The sequence below is a fragment of the Lathyrus oleraceus genome, chromosome 7 (genome assembly GCF_024323335.1).
Source record: "Lathyrus oleraceus cultivar Zhongwan6 chromosome 7, CAAS_Psat_ZW6_1.0, whole genome shotgun sequence".
Taxonomy (NCBI): domain Eukaryota; kingdom Viridiplantae; phylum Streptophyta; class Magnoliopsida; order Fabales; family Fabaceae; genus Lathyrus; species Lathyrus oleraceus.
Window position 1 is genome coordinate 176,893,428 of NC_066585.1, and position 23,245 is coordinate 176,916,672.

Here is a 23,245-nt window from a genome sequence, read left to right on the forward strand (position 1 = left end):
TGTATTTTGTAATCCTTTTGGAAAACTCTTTTGTAATGCCAACTGATCTTTGAAGACATGTATTTTGTAATCCTTTTGTAACAAACATATGCACTTACTGTGATGATCAATTCTAATGTATCAGTTTAACATTATTGGTGTGTATTGTCTATAAAACACAATGGCTAGTCTGTCACATTTTTTTCTTGTTTTTCATAAACCATGAATTCTGCAGAGAGCCATGGCTAGTCTGTGCACTAATCTTACAACAAAACCATGAATTCTGCAGGACCTAAAGAAAAAGCCAAAGTATTTAATTACATTCACCTTGAATTCTGCACTGAAAAAGTTTAAGAGATAGACTACATTAAATGCTGAAAGTTTAATCAAATAATGATGCTGCACTGACAGTTTAAGATTGATGAACAGATTACATTTCATTGATGAACACATTACAAGTTCAACATTACATTGCTGAAAAACACTAATGACATAACAATTACATGACAGACTCATTAGACTAACTTAACCATAGCTGCTATCAACATCCATGACAGACCAATTACAAACATTAACCATAAATTTTTCCTCTTTTCCATTGCAATCTTTTTCTTCAGTTTTTCTAACTTGTTAAGCTTTCCGACTCTGCAATCTATCTCCTCAACAATCTCTTTAGCAAATTCAATCAAATAAGCCTTGTTGACTTCACATTGGCGGCATCCGGACGGATTGGTTTCTTTCACTGCAAACTCACTGACCAAATCATCCCACAAAAATAAACCGCACCCATTCTGCAATTTGAGACAAACACCACCAACAATTAATTTCGAAATCAAACTCAAAATAATAAAATGCTTCAAAATTGCTCACCATATTATTCCTGCATTTCCAAAATTTGCGACCGGGGTTTTCAATTGACTTGGAGACCAACAACTTCATGGTTTCATTGCATCCACATCTTGGTAAGCCGTTTCCAACTTCACTCGTGGAAGATGCCTTGCTGCCACCCATAACCCAGATGAAGGGGACACGGACGAAGATGAAGAGAGGGATGGATTTGGGGTAGGGATGGATTTCACGAAGAGAGAGAGGGATGGATTTGGGATAGGGATGGATTTCACGAAGAGAGAGAGGGATGGATTTGGAACCCTAATTTCTAGTTTATGCCATGCTGGAGACCTAATGAAGATTCACATGTGAAAATAAAAAAATTAAAAAGCCACGTCTGAAATAAAAAACCAAGATTCCATGCCACCTGGATATTAGGGGGTTCTATGAAGGAATCTACATAACATAAGGGGGGTATTGAAAAAATAACTTTACCAGGGGGGTAACCCTAAACTCGCTAACATTACAGGGGGGTAAAGTGTATTTAACCCTTATTATTATTTGGAATTATTATTATTGGAATAATAAAGTTGGAATTAGAAAAGAGTTCCATTTGGTAAAGAGGGTTTTTACGTGAAAAACAGAGAAGCGGCTAAAAAGGGAGAAAGGGCAAAGAGGCAGAGCAAGAGGAAGAGGGTTGGAAAAGAGAAGAGCTTGAAGCTTAAAGATTCGCCGGATTAACTCAGGTAAAGGGGGTTTATCGTTGTTTAATGGGTATTATGGGTTAACATGTAATGGGTAGTGATAAGCCATTGAATTGTCCCTGATTAGAGTGATGAATGTTGAATTGTATGAACTTATGGTTGAACGTGATTTGAGTTATAATTAAAGAAATTCGTAAGAATTAGATGGAAAAATGTTAGAATTTGTGAAATTGAATAGGGTATGATTCGTGTTAGATGATATGAACGATAACTGTGTAAAAATTGGACTGGGGAAGGTTGGATCTGAGGAATCCCGTAGCAGAGAGAACCCATTGCAGATCTGAAATTTTGGTTCTGGTCATACGCGTATGGCACTAGGCAATACGCGTATGAGATGGCTTGGAAGGGAGGGGATGTGCGCTGATACGCGCCATACGCATGTCATTACGCGTATTCTGTGGGTGGTACGCGTATGGGGTGAGGCCATACGCGTATGGATGAAGAAGATGATGTTTTTAACGTAATTTTGTCTCTGTTGGTACGCGTATGAGGAAGAGGTACGCGTAGCATACGCGTATGAGATAGGCAATACGCGTATGGGCTTGGCCAGGAAATGGGCCATACGCGTATGGACATGGGGCATACGCGTATGGGCAGAATTTTGGTTTTTCCTGGACTGTTGTTGTGCAGTTTTGGTCGTTTCAGCTGAGTGATGTGATTTAGCTGATGTACGATATAGTAGGGATCATTTCCCGTTGTTTTGAGCAATATAGGTATTAGTAGAGTGTGCTAATACTGTGATTATTAATTGACATGATATGATTTTGTGATAATATGCTGATGATGTGTGATGGTATGCATAATGCTGTGAATGTATGTATTATGTATGCAATTGTGGAATGGACTGTTTATGGCTTAGCGTGTGAGCATATGTCTATTTTGAATTGTTGTTGATGTTTGCATGCTAGATGATTTAGCATGTATATTATGGCCTTTATGGTGGTAGCTAATTCCCATGGTGAGGAATTAGTGAGTGAGTTGTTGTGGATTGTTGTTGATGTTTGCATGCTAGGTGATTAGTGTGCATATCATAGCCCTTTGGGGGTGGTAGCTAATTCCCATGGTGAGGAATTAGTGAGTGAGTCACTAGGTCTCAAATGAGTGGGACTAGTGAGCTTGGTAGCCGTATCTGGATTTGATCGGTGAGGTTGAACTATATGTTCACGAATAGTCGGTACCGCATGCATGGAGTCTCATTGCATAATGTATGTATGGCGTATAATATGAATGGATGTATTCCAATATTATACGTGTGTTTTTGCGTTGAGTTGAGTATGATGATGATTATGAGTTGATGTTACCGTTGCTAAATGTGTGTTCTGATTTGGGTGATGAAATGTGTTAATTTACTTAGCATTACATGATATTCTATAATGCTTATTATATCGATTGAGGAACTCACCCTTACAACTATTTTATAGGTAACGAGCAGTGATTGAGTAGGAGCTAGTGCTTGGAGTCTAGTGTAGTTCCTTAGTGGGTCATGCTCTGGTAGATGTAACATCGGGATGGGATGTTTTAAATGCTTTATCGTTGGTTGTGAACCATTTTACATGTAATGTGTTACATGTTTTGCATGATTGAATTGGTCTCTATCCGCTGCGTATTATGCAAATGTTTTATTTGATAATTAAATGAGCATGACAAGCTACTTTAATGAATGGTGTGAAGTTGTTTGTGTGACACCCTTAACTGCATAATTACTCTGATTGATATATGTTGTTATTTTAATTAATTATTTGGGGTATTTTAGAAGGGTGTTACATTAGTGGTATCAGAGCATAGTCGGTCGAGTCGAGTCGTAATTATCCTGTTTCCCTGTACGGGATAGGTGTTGTGTAACCCTATCAGTACTTATTGTTTTAGCTTGTTGGGTTTTCAGAATAGAGATGGCTGGAAGAGGTAGAGACGATGCTGCGATTGCTGAGGCTCTGGGTATGCTAGCTGGAGTACTTGGAGGGAATCCGAATGTTGTGGGAATGGGAGCTACTCGTCAACTGAGTGAGTTCCAGAGGAACAATCCTCCAATGTTCAAGGGAGCATACGATCCAGATGGTGCTCAGAAGTGGTTGAAGGAGATCGAGAGGATCTTCCGAGTGACTGAGTGTGCCGATAACCAGAAGGTCAGGTTCGGTACGCATATGCTGTCAGAGGAAGCAGATGATTGGTGGGTTGCTACCCGCTCTGAGTTGGAAGCTGCTGGGAATGCTGAGATCACTTGGGTTGTGTTCAGAGAGAGATTCCTGAGGAAGTACTTTCCAGAGGATGTCAGAGGAAAGAAAGAGATAGAGTTCTTAGAATTGAAGCAGGGCAACCGGTCTGTTACTGAGTATGCTGCTAAGTTCACAGAGCTGTCGAAGTATTACACTCCCTATAACGAGGCTACTGGGGAATTTTCAAAGTGTGTGAAGTTTGAGAACGGGTTACGTCCCGAGATCAAGCAGGCTATTGGGTATCAGCGGATTAGAGTGTTTTCTGACCTGGTGGACTGTTGCAGGATTTTTGAACAGGATACCAAGGCCAGAGCAGAGAGCTATCAGCAGAGGGTTGATAGGAAGGGCAAGAATAAGAATGATCGTGGGAAACCGTATGCAGTTGGCAAAGGTTTACAGAGACAGAGTGGGATGAGGAGGCCTAGTGGGGGAGACTCCAGTGCCCCTGCTAAGTGTTTCAGATGTGGTCAGGCTGGACATCGTATCCATGAGTGTACCAGTACTGAGAAGAAGTGTTTCAAGTGTGGAAAAGGTGGTCACTTGGCTGCAGAGTGCCGGTTGAAGATTGTGACTTGTTTCAACTGTGGAGAGGTAGGTCATATCAGTCCACAGTGTCCTAAGCCGAAGAAAGAGAACCAGTCGGGAGGCAAGGTCTTTGCTTTATCGGGTTCTGAGACTTCTGCAGATGATCGTTTGATCCGAGGTACGTGTTATATTAATGGCTTTCCTCTTGTAGCTATTATTGACACAGGTGCGACTCATTCCTTTATATCCTTGGATTGTGCTGTGAAACTTGAATTAGAGATATCTGAGATGCATGGTAGTATGGTGATTGATACTCCTGCGAAGGGTTCAGTGACTACTACTTCAGTTTGTTTAAATTGTCCTTTGAGTATTTTTGGTAGAGACTTTGGGATGGACCTAGTGTGTCTTCCACTAGTGCAGATTGATGTTATCCTGGGTATGAACTGGTTAGTGTCTAACCGAGTTTCTATCAACTGTTTTGATAAGACGGTGATCTTTCCTGAGATTGAGGAAGGAAAAAGTTTGTTTCTATCAGCAAAGCAGGTGAATGAAGCAGTAACAGATGGAGCAGAGCTGTTTATGCTGTTAGCAACTTTGGAGGCTAAAGATAAACTGGTGATTTGCGATCTAGCCGTGGTGTGTGATTTTCCGGATGTGTTTCCTGAAGAAGTGAATGAGTTACCGCTAGAGCGTGAAGTTGAGTTCTCGATTGATTTGGTACCTGGTACTAGGCCGATATCGATGGCTCCGTACCGTATGTCTGCTGTTGAGTTAACTGAATTGAAGAGTCAGTTGGAAGATCTGTTGGATAAGAAATTTATTCGTCCGAGTGTGTCGCCATGGGGTGCACCAGTGTTATTGGTTAAGAAGAAAGAAGGTACTATGAGGTTGTGTGTGGACTACAGGCAACTGAATAAAGTGACGATCAAGAATCGGTATCCTTTGCCGAGGATTGATGATTTGATGGATCAGTTGGTTGGTGCGAGTGTGTTCAGCAAAATAGATTTGAGATCGGGGTATCATCAGATACGTGTGAAAACTGAGGATATTCAGAAGACTGCTTTCAGAACAAGGTATGGACATTATGAGTATTCTGTGATGCCTTTTGGTGTGACTAATGCGCCTGGGGTATTTATGGAGTATATGAATAGGATTTTCCATCCGTACCTAGACAAGTTTGTTGTGGTGTTTATTGACGATATTTTGGTGTATTCGAAATCTGAAGAAGAGCATGCTGAACATTTGAGAGTGGTTTTAGGAGTTCTACGAGAAAAGAAGTTATTTGCTAAACTGTCTAAGTGTGAATTTTGGTTAGAAGAGGTTAGTTTTCTTGGTCATGTGATTTCAAGAGGTGGTGTTGCTGTTGATCCTTCTAAGATAGAAGCGGTTTCTAAGTGGGAAGCTCCGAAGTCAGTTTCTGAGATAAGGAGTTTTCTTGGTTTGGCTGGTTATTATAGGAAATTTATTGAGGGATTTTCTAAGTTGGCGTTACCGTTGACGATGTTGACTAGAAAGGGGCAAGCGTTTGTTTGGGACTCAAAATGTGAAGAAGGTTTCCAAGAGTTAAAGAGAAGGTTGACTACTGCTCCTATTCTGATATTACCGAGTCCGTCGGAACCATTTGAGGTTTACTGTGATGCTTCATTGTTGGGTTTGGGTGGTGTGTTGATGCAGAATAAGCAGGTTATAGCTTATGCTTCGAGACAACTGAGGGTTCATGAGAGGAACTATCCGACACACGACTTAGAGTTGGCAGCTGTGGTATTTGTTCTGAAGTTATGGAGGCATTACTTGTACGGGTTAAGATTTGAGGTTTTCAGTGACCATAAAAGTTTAAAGTATTTGTTTGATCAGAAAGAGCTGAATATGAGACAAAGGAGATGGTTAGAGTTTCTGAAAGATTATGACTTTGGTTTGAATTACCATCCGGGTAAAGCAAACGTGGTGGCTGATGCATTGAGTCGGAAATCATTGCATATGTCTATGTTAATGGTTAAGGAATTGGATTTAATTGAACAGTTTAGAGACTTGAGTTTGGTGTGTGAGAGTACTCACAATAGTGTTAAATTGGGAATGTTGAAGTTAACGAGTGGTATTCTGGATGAGATTAGAGAGGGTCAGAAATCCGATATGCTTTTGGTTGATAAGTTGACTCTAGTGAATCAAGGTCAAGGTGGTGAATTCAGAGTTGATGAGAATGGTGTTTTGAAATTTGGTAATCGGGTGTGTATTCTGGATGTTACTGAACTTAAGAAGAGTATTCTTGAGGAAGGGCATCGTAGTGGCCTGAGTATTCATCCTGGGGCTACGAAGATGTATCATGATTTGAAAAAGTTATTTTGGTGGCCGGGAATGAAAAGAGAAATTGCGAGTTTTGTTTATTCTTGTTTGACTTGTCAGAAGTTAAAGATTGAGCATCAGAAGCCGTCTGGGCTAATGCAACCGTTGGCTATTCCAGAGTGGAAGTGGGATAGTATCAGTATGGATTTTGTTTCTGGTTTACCGAGGACAAGTAAGAATTTTGCAGCTATTTGGGTGATTGTTGACAGATTGACAAAATTGGCTCATTTCATTCCGATCAGAATGGATTATCCGTTAGAGAGATTAGTCGAGTTGTATATTGAGAAAATTGTAAGTCTGCATGGTATTCCGTCGAGTATTGTTTCGGACAGAGATCCTAGATTTACATCGAAGTTCTGGGAAGGTTTGCAGAGGGCTTTGGGAACTAAGCTGAGATTGAGTTCTGTATATCATCCGCAGACTGATGGTCAGACTGAGAGGACGATTCAGTCACTAGAGGACCTTTTGAGGGGTTGTGTTTTGGAAAAGGGAGGTGCTTGGGATTGTTATTTACCTTTGATTGAGTTTACCTACAACAATAGTTTTCATTCGAGCATTGGTATGGCACCATTTGAAGCTTTGTATGGTAGGAGATGTCGGACACCTTTATGTTGGTATGAGTCCGGTCAGAGTGCTGTGGTTGGACCGGAGATTGTTCAACGGACTACGGAAAAGATTAAGATGATTAAGGAGAAGATGAGAATTGCTCAGAGTCGTCAGAAGAGTTATCACGATATAAGGAGGAAGTCACTTGAGTTTCAAGAGGGAGATCATGTGTTTCTCCGTGTTACTCCGATAACTGGGGTTGGTCGAGCTTTGAAGTCGAAGAAGTTGACACCTCGATTTATTGGTCCTTATCAGATTTTGGAGAGGATAGGGGAGGTAGCCTATCGTATCGCTTTACCGCCGTCACTTGCGAATTTGCATGAGGTTTTTCATGTGTCTCCGTTGAAGAGGTACATTCCTGATCCGTCGCATGTAGTCCAAGTAGATGATGTACAGGTGAGAGATAACCTGACTGTTGAAACATCACCTATGAGGATCGAGGATCGAGAGTTGAAGCAGTTGCGGGGTAAAGAGATTGCTTTGGTAAAAGTAGCTTGGGGAGGACCAGCAGGTGGCAATGTGACTTGGGAACTTGAGAGTCAGATGAAGGAGTCTTATCCAGAGTTATTCGCTTGAGGTATGTTTTCGAGGACGAAAACTCTTTTAGTGGGGGAGAGTTGTAACACCCCGATAAAAATATGATAATTATTTAATTTAAGTTAATATTATATTTATTAATTGAATTGAATAATTGGAATATTATTGGGTTATTATTATTATTATTTGGAATTATTATTATTGGAATAATAAAGTTGGAATTAGAAAAGAGTTCCATTTGGTAAAGAGGGTTTTTACGTGAAAAACAGAGAAGCGGCTAAAAAGGGAGAAAGGGCAAAGAGGCAGAGCAAGAGGAAGAGGGTTGGAAAAGAGAAGAGCTTGAAGCTTAAAGATTCGCCGGATTAACTCAGGTAAGGGGGGTTTATCGTTGTTTAATGGGTATTATGGGTTAACATGTAATGGGTAGTGATAAGCCATTGAATTGTCCCTGATTAGAGTGATGAATGTTGAATTGTATGAACTTATGGTTGAACGTGATTTGAGTTATAATTGAAGAAATTCGTAAGAATTAGATGGAAAAATGTTAGAATTTGTGAAATTGAATAGGGTATGATTCGTGTTAGATGATATGAACGATAACTGTGTAAAAATTGGACTGGGGAAGGTTGGATCTGAGGAATCCCGTAGCAGAGAGAACCCATTGCAGATCTGAAATTTTGGTTCTGGTCATACGCGTATGGCACTAGGCAATACGCGTATGAGATGGCTTGGAAGGGAGGGGATGTGCGCTGATACGCGCCATACGCATGTCATTACGCGTATTCTGTGGGTGGTACGCGTATGGGGTGAGGCCATACGCGTATGGATGAAGAAGATGATGTTTTTAACGTAATTTTGTCTCTGTTGGTACGCGTATGAGGAAGAGGTACGCGTAGCATACGCGTATGAGATAGGCAATACGCGTATGGGCTTGGCCAGGAAATGGGCCATACGCGTATGGACATGGGGCATACGCGTATGGGCAGAATTTTGGTTTTTCCTGGACTGTTGTTGTGCAGTTTTGGTCGTTTCAGCTGAGTGATGTGATTTAGCTGATGTACGATATAGTAGGGATCATTTCCCGTTGTTTTGAGCAATATAAGTATTAGTAGAGTGTGCTAATACTGTGATTATTAATTGACATGATATGATTTTGTGATAATATGCTGATGATGTGTGATGGTATGCATAATGCTGTGAATGTATGTATTATGTATGCAATTGTGGAATGGACTGTTTATGGCTTAGCGTGTGAGCATATGTCTATTTTGAATTGTTGTTGATGTTTGCATGCTAGATGATTTAGCATGTATATTATGGCCTTTATGGTGGTAGCTAATTCCCATGGTGAGGAATTAGTGAGTGAGTTGTTGTGGATTGTTGTTGATGTTTGCATGCTAGGTGATTAGTGTGCATATCATAGCCCTTTGGGGGTGGTAGCTAATTCCCATGGTGAGGAATTAGTGAGTGAGTCACTAGGTCTCAAATGAGTGGGACTAGTGAGCTTGGTAGCCGTATCTGGATTTGATCGGTGAGGTTGAACTATATGTTCACGAATAGTCGGTACCGCATGCATGGAGTCTCATTGCATAATGTATGTATGGCGTATAATATGAATGGATGTATTCCAATATTATACGTGTGTTTTTGCGTTGAGTTGAGTATGATGATGATTATGAGTTGATGTTACCGTTGCTAAATGTGTGTTCTGATTTGGGTGATGAAATGTGTTAATTTACTTAGCATTACATGATATTCTATAATGCTTATTATATCGATTGAGGAACTCACCCTTACAACTATTTTATAGGTAACGAGCAGTGATTGAGTAGGAGCTAGTGCTTGGAGTCTAGTGTAGTTCCTTAGTGGGTCATGCTCTGGTAGATGTAACATCGGGATGGGATGTTTTAAATGCTTTATCGTTGGTTGTGAACCATTTTACATGTAATGTGTTACATGTTTTGCATGATTGAATTGGTCTCTATCCGCTGCGTATTATGCAAATGTTTTATTTGATAATTAAATGAGCATGACAAGCTACTTTAATGAATGGTGTGAAGTTGTTTGTGTGACACCCTTAACTGCATAATTACTCTGATTGATATATGTTGTTATTTTAATTAATTATTTGGGGTATTTTAGAAGGGTGTTACAAAATACACTTAAGTGGGCTTTTTAGCTTGAAGCCCACACAAGTGGTTCTATAAATAGAACCCCTTGGGTAGAAGCATTGTCACTCCACAGAGATTCAACTCAAGTGAAGAGTTGGAATTTCGTTTCTCTCTCTCTCTCACTCAAAGCCTTCATTCGTACCAGCTAGCACTGAGATTGAAGGAATCCGTTCGTGTGGACTGAGTAGAGACGTTGTCATCGTTCAACGTTCGTGATCACTCCGTGGATCTGTATCAAAGGTTTTGATCATTACAAGAGATCTGCACCAAAGGTTTGAATCGCCACAAGAGGTAACGATTCTATCACTGATCATGCTCATTCGTAAGGATCACTAAATGGAGAAAATTTTAAATTCCGCTGCGTCTTGTATGGCAATTCTCCTACAATAGATTATTTGCAGTCGCATGCCTTACATTGTCTTGTCAATGCATGGATTCTTTGCATTGCATTGTCTTGTCTTTGCAGATTATTTGCGTGATCAGTAGATACACAATCTCCCTTATTTAACTGCATGCGAATAACATATCAATACATTCACCATAAAATACTAAACTTACATTTAAAAAAATGTCTTCATCACCACATTACATGATCAGTGCTCATACCGATGGTGAAATATTTGAGCATCAATTATTTGGTTTTTGTTTTCGCAACACAGAAGTATATCGGTTTACAATAAATCAACGATCAAATTTTTTACATTTGAAACAAAGAATATAAAATAAATTGCAGTGTAGTCAGGTGGGTCAAATCATCTATAAAAATCCGATGTGGTTTGCAGACAATCAAGTAAAGTTTTATTAGTTGAAGATTCGAGATGATGACCATGTGCATCACATGTTTGTCAGTCATAAACAATCTGGGTACAATGATATAGAGTTATATATATTACCACAAAAATAACAAGTGTCTCAGTTAGTTGATCAATCACAAGTGTTTTGTGAAACTGGTGACGACGAACAAGCTAAAGTCAATGTTGTTGATGATGAAGAAGAAGAAGCCGAGTTATTGGTTGATCCAATGGTGAATGACGAAGAAGAAGATGAGTCATTACCATCTAGTCATGTATATTGTTCACCTCAACACATGACAAGCTTGAATTTGGGTGTCGATGAACCTTCATCAAATATATTTTACAATCCTTATATGCAAATTCAAGGATCATTGAAAGAAGGAGACACATTTCGCGCAAAAGAAGACTGTGTAAAAGCCATTAAAAAGTATCACATGGAAGTATCAGCTGATTACAAAGTTGATCGAATTAATGCAATGAGGTATAAGATTTATTATCGAAATGCGCGTTGCCTTTTCCGGTTGTCGGCTTCTTACCGGAAGAGGAGTCATTCTCGGGAGATTGGATCCATGGGTCCAGTTCACACATGCATGCTCACAAACCCAATGCAAGACCATCACAAACTTAGCTCGCAGTTAATATGCGATGAAATTTTGTTTGTCATTAGCGACAATCCATCGTTAAAGGTGAGTATAATAATATCGTATAGTGTAGCACAATACAACTATACTCAATCATACAAGAAGGCTTGGATAACTAGGACAAATGTGGTTGAAAAAGTGTATGGCAATTGGGAGGAGTCTTACAAACAACTTCCAAAATACTTGGCGGCTCTTAAACAATATGCTCCAAGGACTATTGTCAAGTTGGAAACGTTGCCGATGTATACCCCAGACGGGACTTGTGCTATTGGAAATGGAATATTCCACCGTCTCTTCTGGGCGTATCAACCATGCATCAAAGGTTTTGCTTTCTATAAACATATTATACAAATTCCTGGTACATGGTTGTACGGGAAATATAAAGGAACGCTACTGATGACAGTGGCAAAAGATGGCAACAACAATATTTTTCCAATCGCCTTTGCCCTAGTTGAAGGGGAGACTGCTGAGGCATGAATTTTTTTCCTAAAAAATCTCCAACTTCACGTTGCTCCTCAACCTAACTTATGTTTGATCTCTGACCGACACCCTTCAATAGTGAGTGCCTACAAAAACATTGATAATGGCTGACAGGATCCTCCGTCGATGCATGTCTACTGCATTAGACATATCGCTCAAAATGTTATGCGAGAGATCAAAGACAAAATGTTGCGGAAAAAGGTTGTCAACGCAAGTTATGCATTAACAAAACCTTCTTTCAAATACTACCGTGAAGACATCAGATTGTCTAACGCAAATGCAGTACGATGGATCGACAGTATTCCATTGGAGAAGTGAACTGGTGCATACGACAACGGTCAACGTTAGGGTCACATGACAATAAATCTTGTGGAATCAATGGGCTCTGTCTTCAAAGACATCTGAAACCTACCTATAACCGCTTTAGTGCAAGCAACATATTTCAGGCTAATGGCGTTGTTTGAGACGAGATGTTCCAAATGGAGTTCAGTGTTATAAGCTGGGCAGTTGTTCAGTGATGCTTCAATGAAATTCATTAGACACGAAGCTGCCAAAGCTAACACACACGTGATCACGATGTTTGACCGTACTAAAGGTTGGTACAATATTTGCTGAGTCTATGGATCACAATGAAGGCATGCCAATGGGATAATACAAAGTGGAACTAGATAGAGGTTGGTGCGACTGCAAAAAGTTCCAAGTCTTTTGTATGCCCTGCTCTCATGTCATTGCGGCATGTTCAAAGGTTCGAAGGGATCCATCTTACTTCCTATCCGACGTTTACAAAGTCATAAGCATATCCAATGTTTACAAAATTAGCTTTTTAGTAGTATCAAAAGAGGATTAGTGACCTGAATATCAATGGGACATTCTCTGGCATAATGAAGTAATGGGAAGAAAGAAAAAGAATCGACCAAACAACATCCGTATTCGAACTGAAATGGATACGGCGAACAAAATGGTTCGATTATGTATTTCATGTCGCCAACCCGATCACAATCGTACTAATTGTCCCAGTGTTGGAACAAACACAACTAGATAATTTTAATTGTACATCTTTTGCTTTATATTAAAAACAATATTTATTTCATATGATAACTTTGTGAGAAAATACCATCACAAACAAATACAACACATTCAACAAATAAGCAACACATAAACAACAACACAACAAACTAGAACAAATAAAATACCATTAATATAACTAAGCGATTACAACAATCAAAATTTTTTAAAACATATTATACATCATCCTGTGAACGTCTCTGTCAGTCTTAATATCCACTCATGCACGCACTTTTCCATTTTGGTTGAACGTGGACTCAAGCCATTGAATTCTTCTAATCCTTTCACCATCTGCAACTTCTCCATCTAACCAACGGTTCAACGTCCGATTAAGACGTTCAAACGATTCTATATTCCAAAGTCGAATCTTTATCGGAGGCTGCACTACTAAAAAGATTAAATCAACATTTCTCTTATGAATGTATTCAGACATGGCTAAAGAACAAAAAAATTGAAGGAGATTGAAATAGAATGAAAGAATGGGGTTGGAGAGTAAGAAGGTGTCTGAAAAAATATGGGAGATGCACATGTTATTTATAGATGAAACCATGAATGCATGCGTCAATGCCCTAGACACCACAGACACATGGCACAAGCACACACATGCATGCGCCAGATGCACGAACGCACTTACTAAACCACACTTGCATGCGCCAGCTACCATGACACCTACATATAATACCATTGAGAGTTAGTTAGCGTCTCTCTCAATGGTTTATACATCAATTAAAATTCTTAAAAAAATAACAATTATTTTTAAATCGGGGTCTTATTTTTAAAACTAAGAGAGTATTTAGTTTACCTCCAAATAGAAAACCTAGAGCATTCTTCTGCCATGGCCGGCGTGGAAACAGCAAAACGGTTTTCGATTTTTCTAGCAAATACTGGATTGTAAATCATCACGTTTCGCCTTGCAAAGCATCGAAAATTGTAAATCATCAAGATTGATAACAATCATCAACGAAGTTACAGAGAAGATGTCGCTGATTCCGAGTTCACTTTCCAGTTCCTTTCCTGAAAAATCAGCATTCTTGAGCATACTTGTGGACTGGAAGGAGACTCCAGAAGCGCATGTCTTCCAGACGGATCTTCCTGGACTGAAGAAGGAGGAAGTGAAGGTGGAGATCGATGATGATAGTGTTCTTCAGATAAGTGGAGAGAGAAGCTTTGAGAAAGAAGATGAGAACGATGAATGGCATTGCGTGGAGCGTAGCAGCGGGAAATTCATGAGAAGGTTTAGATTACCAGAGAATGCTAAAATTGATCAAGTCACCGCAAATATGGAGAATGGTGTTCTCACTGTAACCGTTCCTAAACAAGAGGAGAAGAAGCCTGAAGTCAAAGCATACATGGAGAATGGTGTTCTCATTATACCAGTTCCTAAACAAGAGGCGAAGAAACCTGAAGTCAAAGCATACATGAAGAATGGTGTTCTCCATATACCTGTTCCTGAACAAGAGGCGAAGAAACCTGAAGTCAAAACATACATGAAGAATGGTGTTCTCCATATATCTGTTCCTGAACAAGAGGCGAAGAAACCTGAAGTCAAAACATACATGAAGAATGGTGTTCTCCATATATCTGTTCCTGAACAAGAGGCGAAGAAACCTGAAGTCAAAACATACATGAAGAATGGTGTTCTCCATATATCTGTTCCTGAACAAGAGGCGAAGAAACCTGAAGTCAAAACATACATGAAGAATGGTGTTCTCCATATATCTGTTCCTGAACAAGAGGCGAAGAAACCTGAAGTCAAAACATACATGAAGAATGGTGTTCTCCATATATCTGTTCCTGAACAAGAGACGAAGAAACCTGAAGTCAAAACATACATGAAGAATGGTGTTCTCCATATACCTGTTCCTGAACAAGAGGCGAAGAAACCTGAAGTCAAAACATACATGAAGAATGGTGTTCTCCATATACCTGTTCCTGAACAAGAGGCGAAGAAACCTGAAGTCAAAACATACATGAAGAATGGTGTTCTCCATATATCTGTTCCTGAACAAGAGGCGAAGAAACCTGAAGTCAAAGCATACATGAAGAATGGTGTTCTCCATATACCTGTTCCTAAACAAGAGGCGAAGAAACCTGAAGTCAAAGCATACATGAAGAATGATGTTCTCAATATACCTGTTCCTAAAAGTCAAAGCATACATGAAGAATGGTGTTGTCACTATAACTGTTCCTAAACAAGAGGTGAAGAAACCTGAAGTCAAGACCATTGATATCTCTGGTTAAACGCCCAACGAGTTCTGCGTTAGAATGGTGTTATTTGCTTTATTCTAGCATAGTATGTTTTTTTTGTGTTTATCTATTGTATATGAAAGGAAAAGATTGTATTATGGAATGTGTTTCGAATTTTCAAGGATTTTATGTGAATAAATATCTGTTTAAAGTAAATATGAAATACGGTATCAATTTCCCTGGTAACCCTATAGCTGAGAATATTGTAATTCAAAATTTTGATTAGGCGATTGAAAAAATTCAAAATAAATGTTTTTAGTTAAATATTCATAAGCCACATTGTAAAAACATTCAGCTCCCCTAAACTTGATATGAATGATCAAATCTAGTTATTACATTCTGTTTACTTTCAGGTTCAAACTAACCTGTAGATCTAAAGAAAGAAGGGACTGAGAAAAATTGCTCATTTGTTGTGGGAGACAGAGAAGCTAGGAATGGCATATTTTGTGGGAGAGTAGGGAATGGAGCTTCAAAGTTTAGTACTTTAATCACTTTCTTTATAGATGGTCTTGATGTGTTATCTGGATTAGCACACCAAAGTCCAACTACTAGCAAACATTCTAATTGCTTCACATCATAAACCTCACAAAGCTTTGGATCTACTGTCACAGTTAGATTTCTCAATTCATATAGCTGCCAAACCCACTCAACTAATGAAACTTCACCCTCCCGTTCTTGGTGGTGTATGGCTTTTTTCCCACAGGCTATCTCCAACAAAACAACTCCAAAACTAAATATGTCAGATTCCTTTCTAGCCTTGCCTGTGTCCCATGTAATCAGGTGCTAGGTAACCCCTGGTTCCAGCAACAACTGTGGTTTCTGACCCTTTTTCATGATCCCTAAGTCTAGCTAGACCGAAATCCCCAAGCTTAGTATTGAAGTTGGAGTCCAACATTATGTTGCTTGATTTTATGTCCCTATGAATCACGCATTTTTCCCATTCTTCCTGCAAATAAAGCAATGCTGAGGCCAACCCAAGAGGTATGTTATACCTCAACTTCCACAACAAAATGCTTCCTCCTCGAAAAAGATGAAAATCTAAACTACCATTAGGCATGTATTCGTATATTAGGATAAGTTCATTCTTCTTGTGGCACCAACCATTGAGTTTTACCAAATTTCTATGCCTCAATTGACTGATGATCTTCACTTTTGCTGAGTATTGCTTTATACCCTGTCTTGAATCTGCTGATATCCTCTTTATAGCTGCAACTGAGTTTGAATCTTTAAAATAACCCTTGTAAACACCACCCAAACCACCTTGGCCAAGCTTTTGTGTCTCTTCAAAGTTGTTTGTTGCATTCAACAACTCATAATAGCTCATCTTAGGTCCAGCACTCATTTGGAATTTATCATCCATATCCAGATCAGATGTGGTTTCTGAAGTAAGGTCTTCTTCTTTTCCTTTATTCTTCTTCCACAATAAAATGTTTAACACTGCTATTAAACTCAAACTCGAACATACAAAACCTACTCCCAGTCCCTCCAATAATGTAGTCTTGATTATGTTTATTTTCTTCTCAGAATCATCTTCGTGAGAATCATAATGTGGTTGGCTTGTATTAAAAGACCATGACAGTAGCTTATGTTCCTCATCTACAGTTCCTGTTGAAGCTGATATGCCAACAATAACATACTCTGGTAAGTGCTGTTTTAGATCAATGATGTGTGAAAAGTTGTGTCTCTTGCTCTTCATTCAATCTGTATCCAGTGAGAGAAACATTTTGATTATTATTTTTGGAACTGTATTCAATGCGACAATTATAAACTATCCTTTCTGAAACTCCGCAGACCATTTAATAAATGTATCGGACACCACAGAATTGATATTCACTCCCACATTGTTGACCCCTGGTTCCCAATAATTTTTGATCGTGTCGAACTCCACTGATACAAATGAATACTCAGTTGAGTTTAAAGCAACTTTGCTTGTAAGACCAACTCCTCTTTACAATCGTGACTAAACATAGGGTAATCAAAAAAACACAAAGTGAGCCTGTGCAAGAGGAACTATCAGAAAGAGCAAAGTTGTTCCCTTGCATAACAAAATATAGGAACCATTTATCTAACTTAGCCATGTCAGGGTTGTTTAGTTTCATGTTTGAAGCCTAACACTTTCGTGTAGTACACATTTATTTACTGTTCTTTCTTTGTCATTTATCTAACTTTCTTTCCTATGTAGATTATGTATTTTAATTGCTACAGAGTATATGTCTAGATTTTGTACATCCACAACTGTTGTTGACGGATACTATGCAGGAGGGATCACAATAATGCTCATAAGTTGTAATATTGTACTGAGTAGGAACAAACTATGTTGGGTTGGATAACAGAAACATTCAGAAAATAAAAGATATGTACAATCAAAATATAAAATTAAATTGGTTCATGCAGGATGTAGCATTTTAGAAATAGATAAACAAGTTTGGTCTTTTGGCCAAGGTTAAGGATGTCAAACAAAGTCCTTAAACATCCAATGTCATTTTGTAATGCTGCCCTTAGGCACAAGTTACCAAACTTCATAATCATTTAGGACACTTGTAACACCATCTCTCTCAAAAGCCACACAAGCATGCATCCCATGTACACCATAGCAGTTCAACCACTCCGAGGTATATTTTTTTGGTCATCTCACAATGACAATGCAACATTCAAATTTTGTATGAATGTCTTTTGACAGTTTTTTCTTAGACAGAACTGAGCTCGTGTAGTATTTAGAGCAAGCTGATATTGGTATGCAGTGTCATCATAGTTTTTGAAAGAAAAAGTAAGTGGTATAACATGGTTTTTGGTGATAGATACATTTGTCATTTGTATGCATATTGCTCAGGAAAAAAGCAATTGAACATATATGTTGCAAATAATAATGTTACATTTTTTGCTCCTATACAAAAAAAAAAAGTTCTCCAATGATTGTTACACTCTGCCTATTTCTAACTATTTGTCCAATAGGTGGACGAAACTGAAGAAAAAAGTGCTTTTATGGTTGGAGGAAGATAGGTTGGCACAGGCATTTTTTCTGGGAGAATCGGTAGAGAATACTCAAATTTGAGCACCTGAATCACTTGTCTTATAGAAGGCCTAAATGAATAATCTGGATGAGCACACCAAAGTCCAACAATCACCAAACGTTCCAATTGCTGCTCATCAAATGCCCCACCTAACCTAGGGTCAGCTGCTTCAAGGAACTTCCCGAATCCATAGAGCTCCCAAACCCACTCGACAACACTTATTTGACCCCCCTTTTCTTCTCTTTCAATAGCTTTCCTTCCGGTGACTATTTCCAATAACACTACCCCAAAGCTGTATATATCAGATTCCTTAGTAGCTTTTCCTGATGTGAAATATTCAGGGGCAATATAACCCCTTGTCCCAGCTAAAAGTGTGGTCTGTGACCCTTTCTCATGATCCACAAGCCTAGCTAAACCAAAATCACCAAGCTTAGTATTGAAACATGAATCCAACATAATGTTGCTTGATTTAATGTCCCTGTGAAGCACACACTGCTCCCATTCTTCCTGCAAATAAAGCAATGCTGAAGCCAAGCCCAATGCAATGTTATACCTCGCCGTCCATGTCAAGAAGGTTTTCTTACCATACAGATGAGAGTCTAAGCTTCCATTTGACATGAACTCATAAATAAGAAGAAAATCATTCTTCTTGTGGCACCAACCTAGAAGTTGTACTAGGTTCCTGTGTCTCAGTTGACTTATGACCTTCACTTCAGTAGCATATTCTAGTATTCCCTGTCTAGACTCTCTTGATATCCTCTTGATAGCAACATAGGAGTTCATGCCTTTCAAATAACCTTTGTATACACCGCCAAAACCACCTTGCCCCACCTTATCTGACTCTGAAAATTTATTTGTCGCACTCACTAGTTTATTGTAGGAAAACCTCTTGGGTCCAGAGCCCTTTTGGAATTCGTCATCCATGTCGAGATCAAAACCAAACTCTGTTTTTCTTACTCTACTCCTCTTCCATAATAGAGTACAAACCAGCCCTGATAAACTCACAGCCAATCCTGTACCAATTCCAAGCCCTACCTTCAATCTTATCTTGTTTTCTTTTCCAGAAATTATAGGACTGGGAATCGGGGCCACTACCTGATATCGGGTCTCATCACTTAATAGACTTGAATGAAATGACCATGATCGAAGAGTATGCACCTCGTACAATCTTCCTGTTGCAGCGGAGAAGCCAACAATAACCCTCTCTGGTAATAAATCTCTCAAATCAACCTTGTGTGATATGTACCCTTCAACTGGTTTATCATCCTCATCCTCATCATACATGGTGAATGAAACACTCAGATTAAAGGTGTTGGAATTGTACTGAATGCTGCAATTGTAAACTTTCCATTTAAGAATATTTGCCAACCATGGTTTAGTTATATTAGACCTCATAGAGTTGAAATTCAAACCAACATGAGTGCCTTCGCCTGAAGGGTCCCACGACGGGTTATTGAAAGTGTCAAACTCCACTGCCACAAATGAATGTTGAGTTGATTTTAGTACTTGGTCTGTATCCACAAGGCCAAGACCACCACCTTCTTTGATATTCTTCAAAAGCGGAAGATTTGGATCGGCCATGAAGAACACCATTCCATCTCCATAATCTCGCGTGTTTGAAAAAACAACAAAGGAAAAATTGGTGGTGAAGTCAGAAAGGTTTCCAGACTTCGAATCCCAGAGATGCATCTGTTTAAAACTCGTGACTCGCCCGACACTGTAGTTGTTGTTTTGATCAAGGGTGTTGGAAGTGATTTGAATAGCTCCTTTATAAGGAGAAGCATCTCCTTCCCAATTGACATCACCATTCTTAAAATAGGGATAATCAAAGGAGAGTGAGTTTGCAAGATAGATTATTTGGAAGGTGCAAATGGTTCCTATTGCATAACCGAAAACAAGAGTTTGAGTGTTATGACTAATATGCAAAGAAACCATTTGTGACAGTAAAATAAAATAGCCTGTTCAAAAAATTGTGTGAAACATTATCATCTATCATATGCAAGTAAGACTTAAGTACTAGGACTTCAGTATTTATCATTAATAATCTTTTTTTTGTCTGCTATTCTTGCAGTGTTGAAGAATGAGCGATGATTCCAATGATTTTGGTCCATAGTGATAAATGTCACTTGAGCTTAATAATCTATTCATAATGGTTAGCTTATTTTTATCTGTTAAAATAGTAAGATGATTTCGTTGAAATTTATGCACGCACTAATTTTATATCTTTTGTTATTTAGTATGTGATTTTAGGATCATTGGATGGCCTTCATTCTTGAAGTCTGTCTTTGTGTCTTCTTGTAAGTTTGTCAACAAAACTCTATCATCAAAACCCTATCATCAAAACCTTTCATATCATAAATCATAATTAACATAAATGGTCGGCATAATTTTTAGACTTAAATATAGTGTCTTGTTGGAATATTTTAAACTTAAATATCATTTAATTATATATATATATATATATATATATATATATATATATATATATATATATATATATATATATATATATATATATATAAATGACATTAGGAGTATCAGTTGATAAAGATTCATAAGCCAACAAGTTTCAATCACTGACATGTTAATGATGTCATAACTCATAACCATCGATTTGTTCTTACTTTACTAGTTATGGTTACTTCTTCGACACAGTCGATGACGAGATCTAAAATAGAACCATCGTCGAGGATAGAGAGAGAAATATTGAGGGCTCATGCCTTTTTTTATGTGTATTTGGATATTGAAATATCGATGATGTTGACGAAAGTTTTGAGACGGCTAAGGAAGAAATGGATTCACTTTTTAGAATGATAACACATCGCTTTCGATACTCGACGATTTTATCAATTGCCAAAAAATTTAGATTTCTCACTGTAGAAGCTGAGAGATGCTTTCCACCTCTCCAACAACCAATGACCCACTGATACAGATTCCCAAAATCTTTTTATCCCTTGACAACAATCCATTATGTTTAAACCTTTTTATTATTGTTTGCATATATTAATTGTAGCACCATCACCTTTAAAAAAAACGTGTATGTGTTAGTGTCGGTGTCCAAAACCAACACCAATAATTATGATTACATTTAATTTATTTATTTTCTAAAATTATTACCAATACCGATACCGATGTATCATGTCGTGTTTTTGGGATTCGTGTTTTATAATATATATGTCTTTCATTGTCGATGACAGTCATTTTGCCACCGGTGATGACATATACTATAAATATTGTAGATACTCCATATTTTATTGTCATTGTAGATCACAGAATAGTAGTGGGAGATTCATCTGAAATATTTGGATTTAGAGATCAAGATCCAAGTTACGCTCGGTCTCCCTTTAAGCCGATAAACATAATGGAAATACAAATAGTTATTAAGGCCATGATGATGACGTATTATTTCGAACGGGTCGACGTTTCCTCCTCCCAGCGAGATGGATTCAGATGAAGGTAATGTTCCTCAACTGTGATCATTTTTCTCATGTTAACATCCACGCCTTGCGGATTGTAGTTATTTTCTCTTTTTCTTTAGAAAAAAGGTTGTAATTGCTCTAACAACCAAAAGTATATATTTTTAGGTTGATTATGCATCGTCATCTTCCTCATCTTATTGTGGATTAAACTTGAGGTCCAAGTCATTTTTATTGGACCCCACAGTGGGTGTCAAAGATGCTTGTAGAAAATACATCGTGTGTAACCTCAATTGTATCTAATTTGTGAATTAATCCTCTTTATTCTTTTTGTATGTGTATACATACATGCCCAAGCAAATTCCATGATTATGGTCACTTTGTGATCATTAATGACGATATACCATTGTCTAAGCAAGATCTTTATGGTCTTGATGACCTTGTGTGGTCTTTATGGCTATTATATATCTTGTCCTTTTTTCAATGATCGTGAAGTTTGGTCGATATGACTTGAGATTAGTTCGGGTTCGCTATGTCGATTTGAGTCTTCTCCATGGAATTAGTGTGCTCTAGTCCTAAAGATATGATGTCCATTGATGCCAAATGAACTTAGTCATTATAGATACACCGGTACAATACTTTTTCCCTAAGGATGCGTTTGATTTGCTAAAATTTGAGGGAATGGACATTGTCATACCCCAAAATTTTCCCGTTAATCTTGCAAGACATTTTTCAAGGCACTCTAACTCGTTTTTCAAGGCATTGATCTTAAAAGAACAAAGGCCCAGCACCCAGGTGGCTCAATCCAGAAAATGGCTCAAACTGGCATGCTCGCTAGGCGAGCAACTCCTTCGCCTAGCGAACCCTTCGCTATGCCACTCGCCTAGCGAAGCTTGCGAATACTAGAAAATTTTGGGCTTCATTCTGAGCCCATTAGGTCACGAAAAAGCATTATAAATACCAACACTTCAGTCAGAAAGGAGAGAACGAAAACGGGAGATAGAGAGAAGGCACAGCAAACCCTGGAGGCTAACCCAGAGAATTCAGAGCAACCCTAAAGGAAACCCTGAAGGAAACTCATTTGCACCAAGGTTACCTCCGCCCAACTCAATCCGGCGCCAACCCTAAGAGTGACTCGCCCATTCAAGGTTGCAATTCAATTGCAAACAGGTTTGCATTACTATTATCGCTTTAGGTTCTTAATTTGCATGTGGCATTATGATTGAATTTATAAAAATATCTTAAGTTTTGCATGTGAATTTAAGTATGTATGGATGTCTTGAACGTTTAACCATGTAATTTCTGTAATGGATGCCATAGGGTTTGGGAGCTTTCTGGAATTGTACTGTTATCAAAGCCAGAACCCGCAGCCGCTCGCTAGCACATCGCTAAGCGAGCATGCAGCGAGCATTCGCTAAGCCTTCGCTAGGCGAGGCAGGAGCGAACGTGACAGTCGCTGATTTTTCTGTTCTGTTCTATGCTTATTTGATCTGTTTTATTCTAACCATGTGTTATTTTGCCTGACATTCCTACTGCTGTGTTTCTTTTGCGGTGTAATTCTCGATTGCACCCTGATTTGGTATTCTGATCTGTTTGCTGAATGTTGTAAGGGTTCACATATTCCCAGA

The 23,245-nt window shown here is 38.6% G+C and overlaps 3 protein-coding genes, 1 long non-coding RNA gene and 1 pseudogene across 19 annotated transcripts; 2 read left to right on the forward strand and 3 right to left on the reverse strand.

Annotated features, from left to right (window-relative positions):
* Positions 1–494: 494 nt before the first annotated feature.
* On the reverse strand, positions 495–1,218 carry LOC127102739 (uncharacterized). Its single transcript, XM_051040078.1, has 2 exons — positions 850–1,218; positions 495–770 (listed from the first exon to the last, which is right to left on the reverse strand). The coding sequence occupies exons 1-2, from the start codon at positions 988–990 to the stop codon at positions 495–497; spliced, it is 417 nt and encodes a 138-aa protein (XP_050896035.1). The 5' UTR covers positions 991–1,218.
* Positions 1,219–13,722: 12,504 nt separating this feature from the next.
* On the forward strand, positions 13,723–15,359 carry LOC127105438 (inactive protein RESTRICTED TEV MOVEMENT 2). 16 transcript variants are annotated; one of them, XM_051042635.1, is made up of 3 exons: positions 13,723–14,593; positions 14,801–14,896; positions 14,966–15,359. In XM_051042635.1, the coding sequence occupies exons 1-3, from the start codon at positions 13,921–13,923 to the stop codon at positions 15,133–15,135; spliced, it is 939 nt and encodes a 312-aa protein (XP_050898592.1). In that variant the 5' UTR covers positions 13,723–13,920; the 3' UTR covers positions 15,136–15,359. The 16 variants fall into 16 exon arrangements, with proteins under 16 accessions (XP_050898592.1, XP_050898587.1, XP_050898582.1 ...); XM_051042630.1 differs by having other exon boundaries at positions 13,723–14,662; positions 14,966–15,357; XM_051042625.1 differs by having other exon boundaries at positions 13,724–14,731; positions 14,966–15,355.
* A 70-nt stretch (positions 15,360–15,429) lies between these two features.
* Positions 15,430–17,885, reverse strand: LOC127105437 (L-type lectin-domain containing receptor kinase IX.1-like; annotated as a pseudogene).
* Positions 17,886–18,012: 127 nt separating this feature from the next.
* Positions 18,013–20,557, reverse strand: LOC127105436 (L-type lectin-domain containing receptor kinase IX.1). The gene has a single exon (XM_051042619.1). It carries the CDS (start codon positions 20,134–20,136, stop codon positions 18,124–18,126), a length of 2,013 nt encoding a protein of 670 aa, XP_050898576.1. The 5' UTR covers positions 20,137–20,557; the 3' UTR covers positions 18,013–18,123.
* Positions 20,558–20,803: 246 nt separating this feature from the next.
* LOC127105440 (uncharacterized) lies at positions 20,804–22,101 on the forward strand. The gene is made up of 2 exons (XR_007795000.1): positions 20,804–21,657; positions 21,786–22,101. It is a non-coding gene; the product is annotated as an uncharacterized LOC127105440 (long non-coding RNA).
* Positions 22,102–23,245: the final 1,144 nt, after the last annotated feature.

Bases quoted from the DNA above. Each gene is read 5' to 3' on its own strand.
- LOC127102739 (XM_051040078.1), bottom strand. From the start codon at position 990: ATGGGTGGCAGCAAGGCATCTTCCACGAGTGAAGTTGGAAACGGCTTA. The intron at 771-849 runs GTGAGCAATTTT...CTCAAATTGCAG, and splicing joins GGAAATGCAGGAATAATATG to AATGGGTGCGGTTTATTTTT.
- LOC127105438 (XM_051042620.1), top strand. From the start codon at position 13,921: ATGTCGCTGATTCCGAGTTCACTTTCCAGTTCCTTTCCTGAAAAATCA. The intron at 14,732-14,800 runs CTGTTCCTGAAC...TTCTCCATATAC, and splicing joins GAATGGTGTTCTCCATATAT to CTGTTCCTGAACAAGAGGCG.
- LOC127105436 (XM_051042619.1), bottom strand. From the start codon at position 20,136: ATGGTTTCTTTGCATATTAGTCATAACACTCAAACTCTTGTTTTCGGT.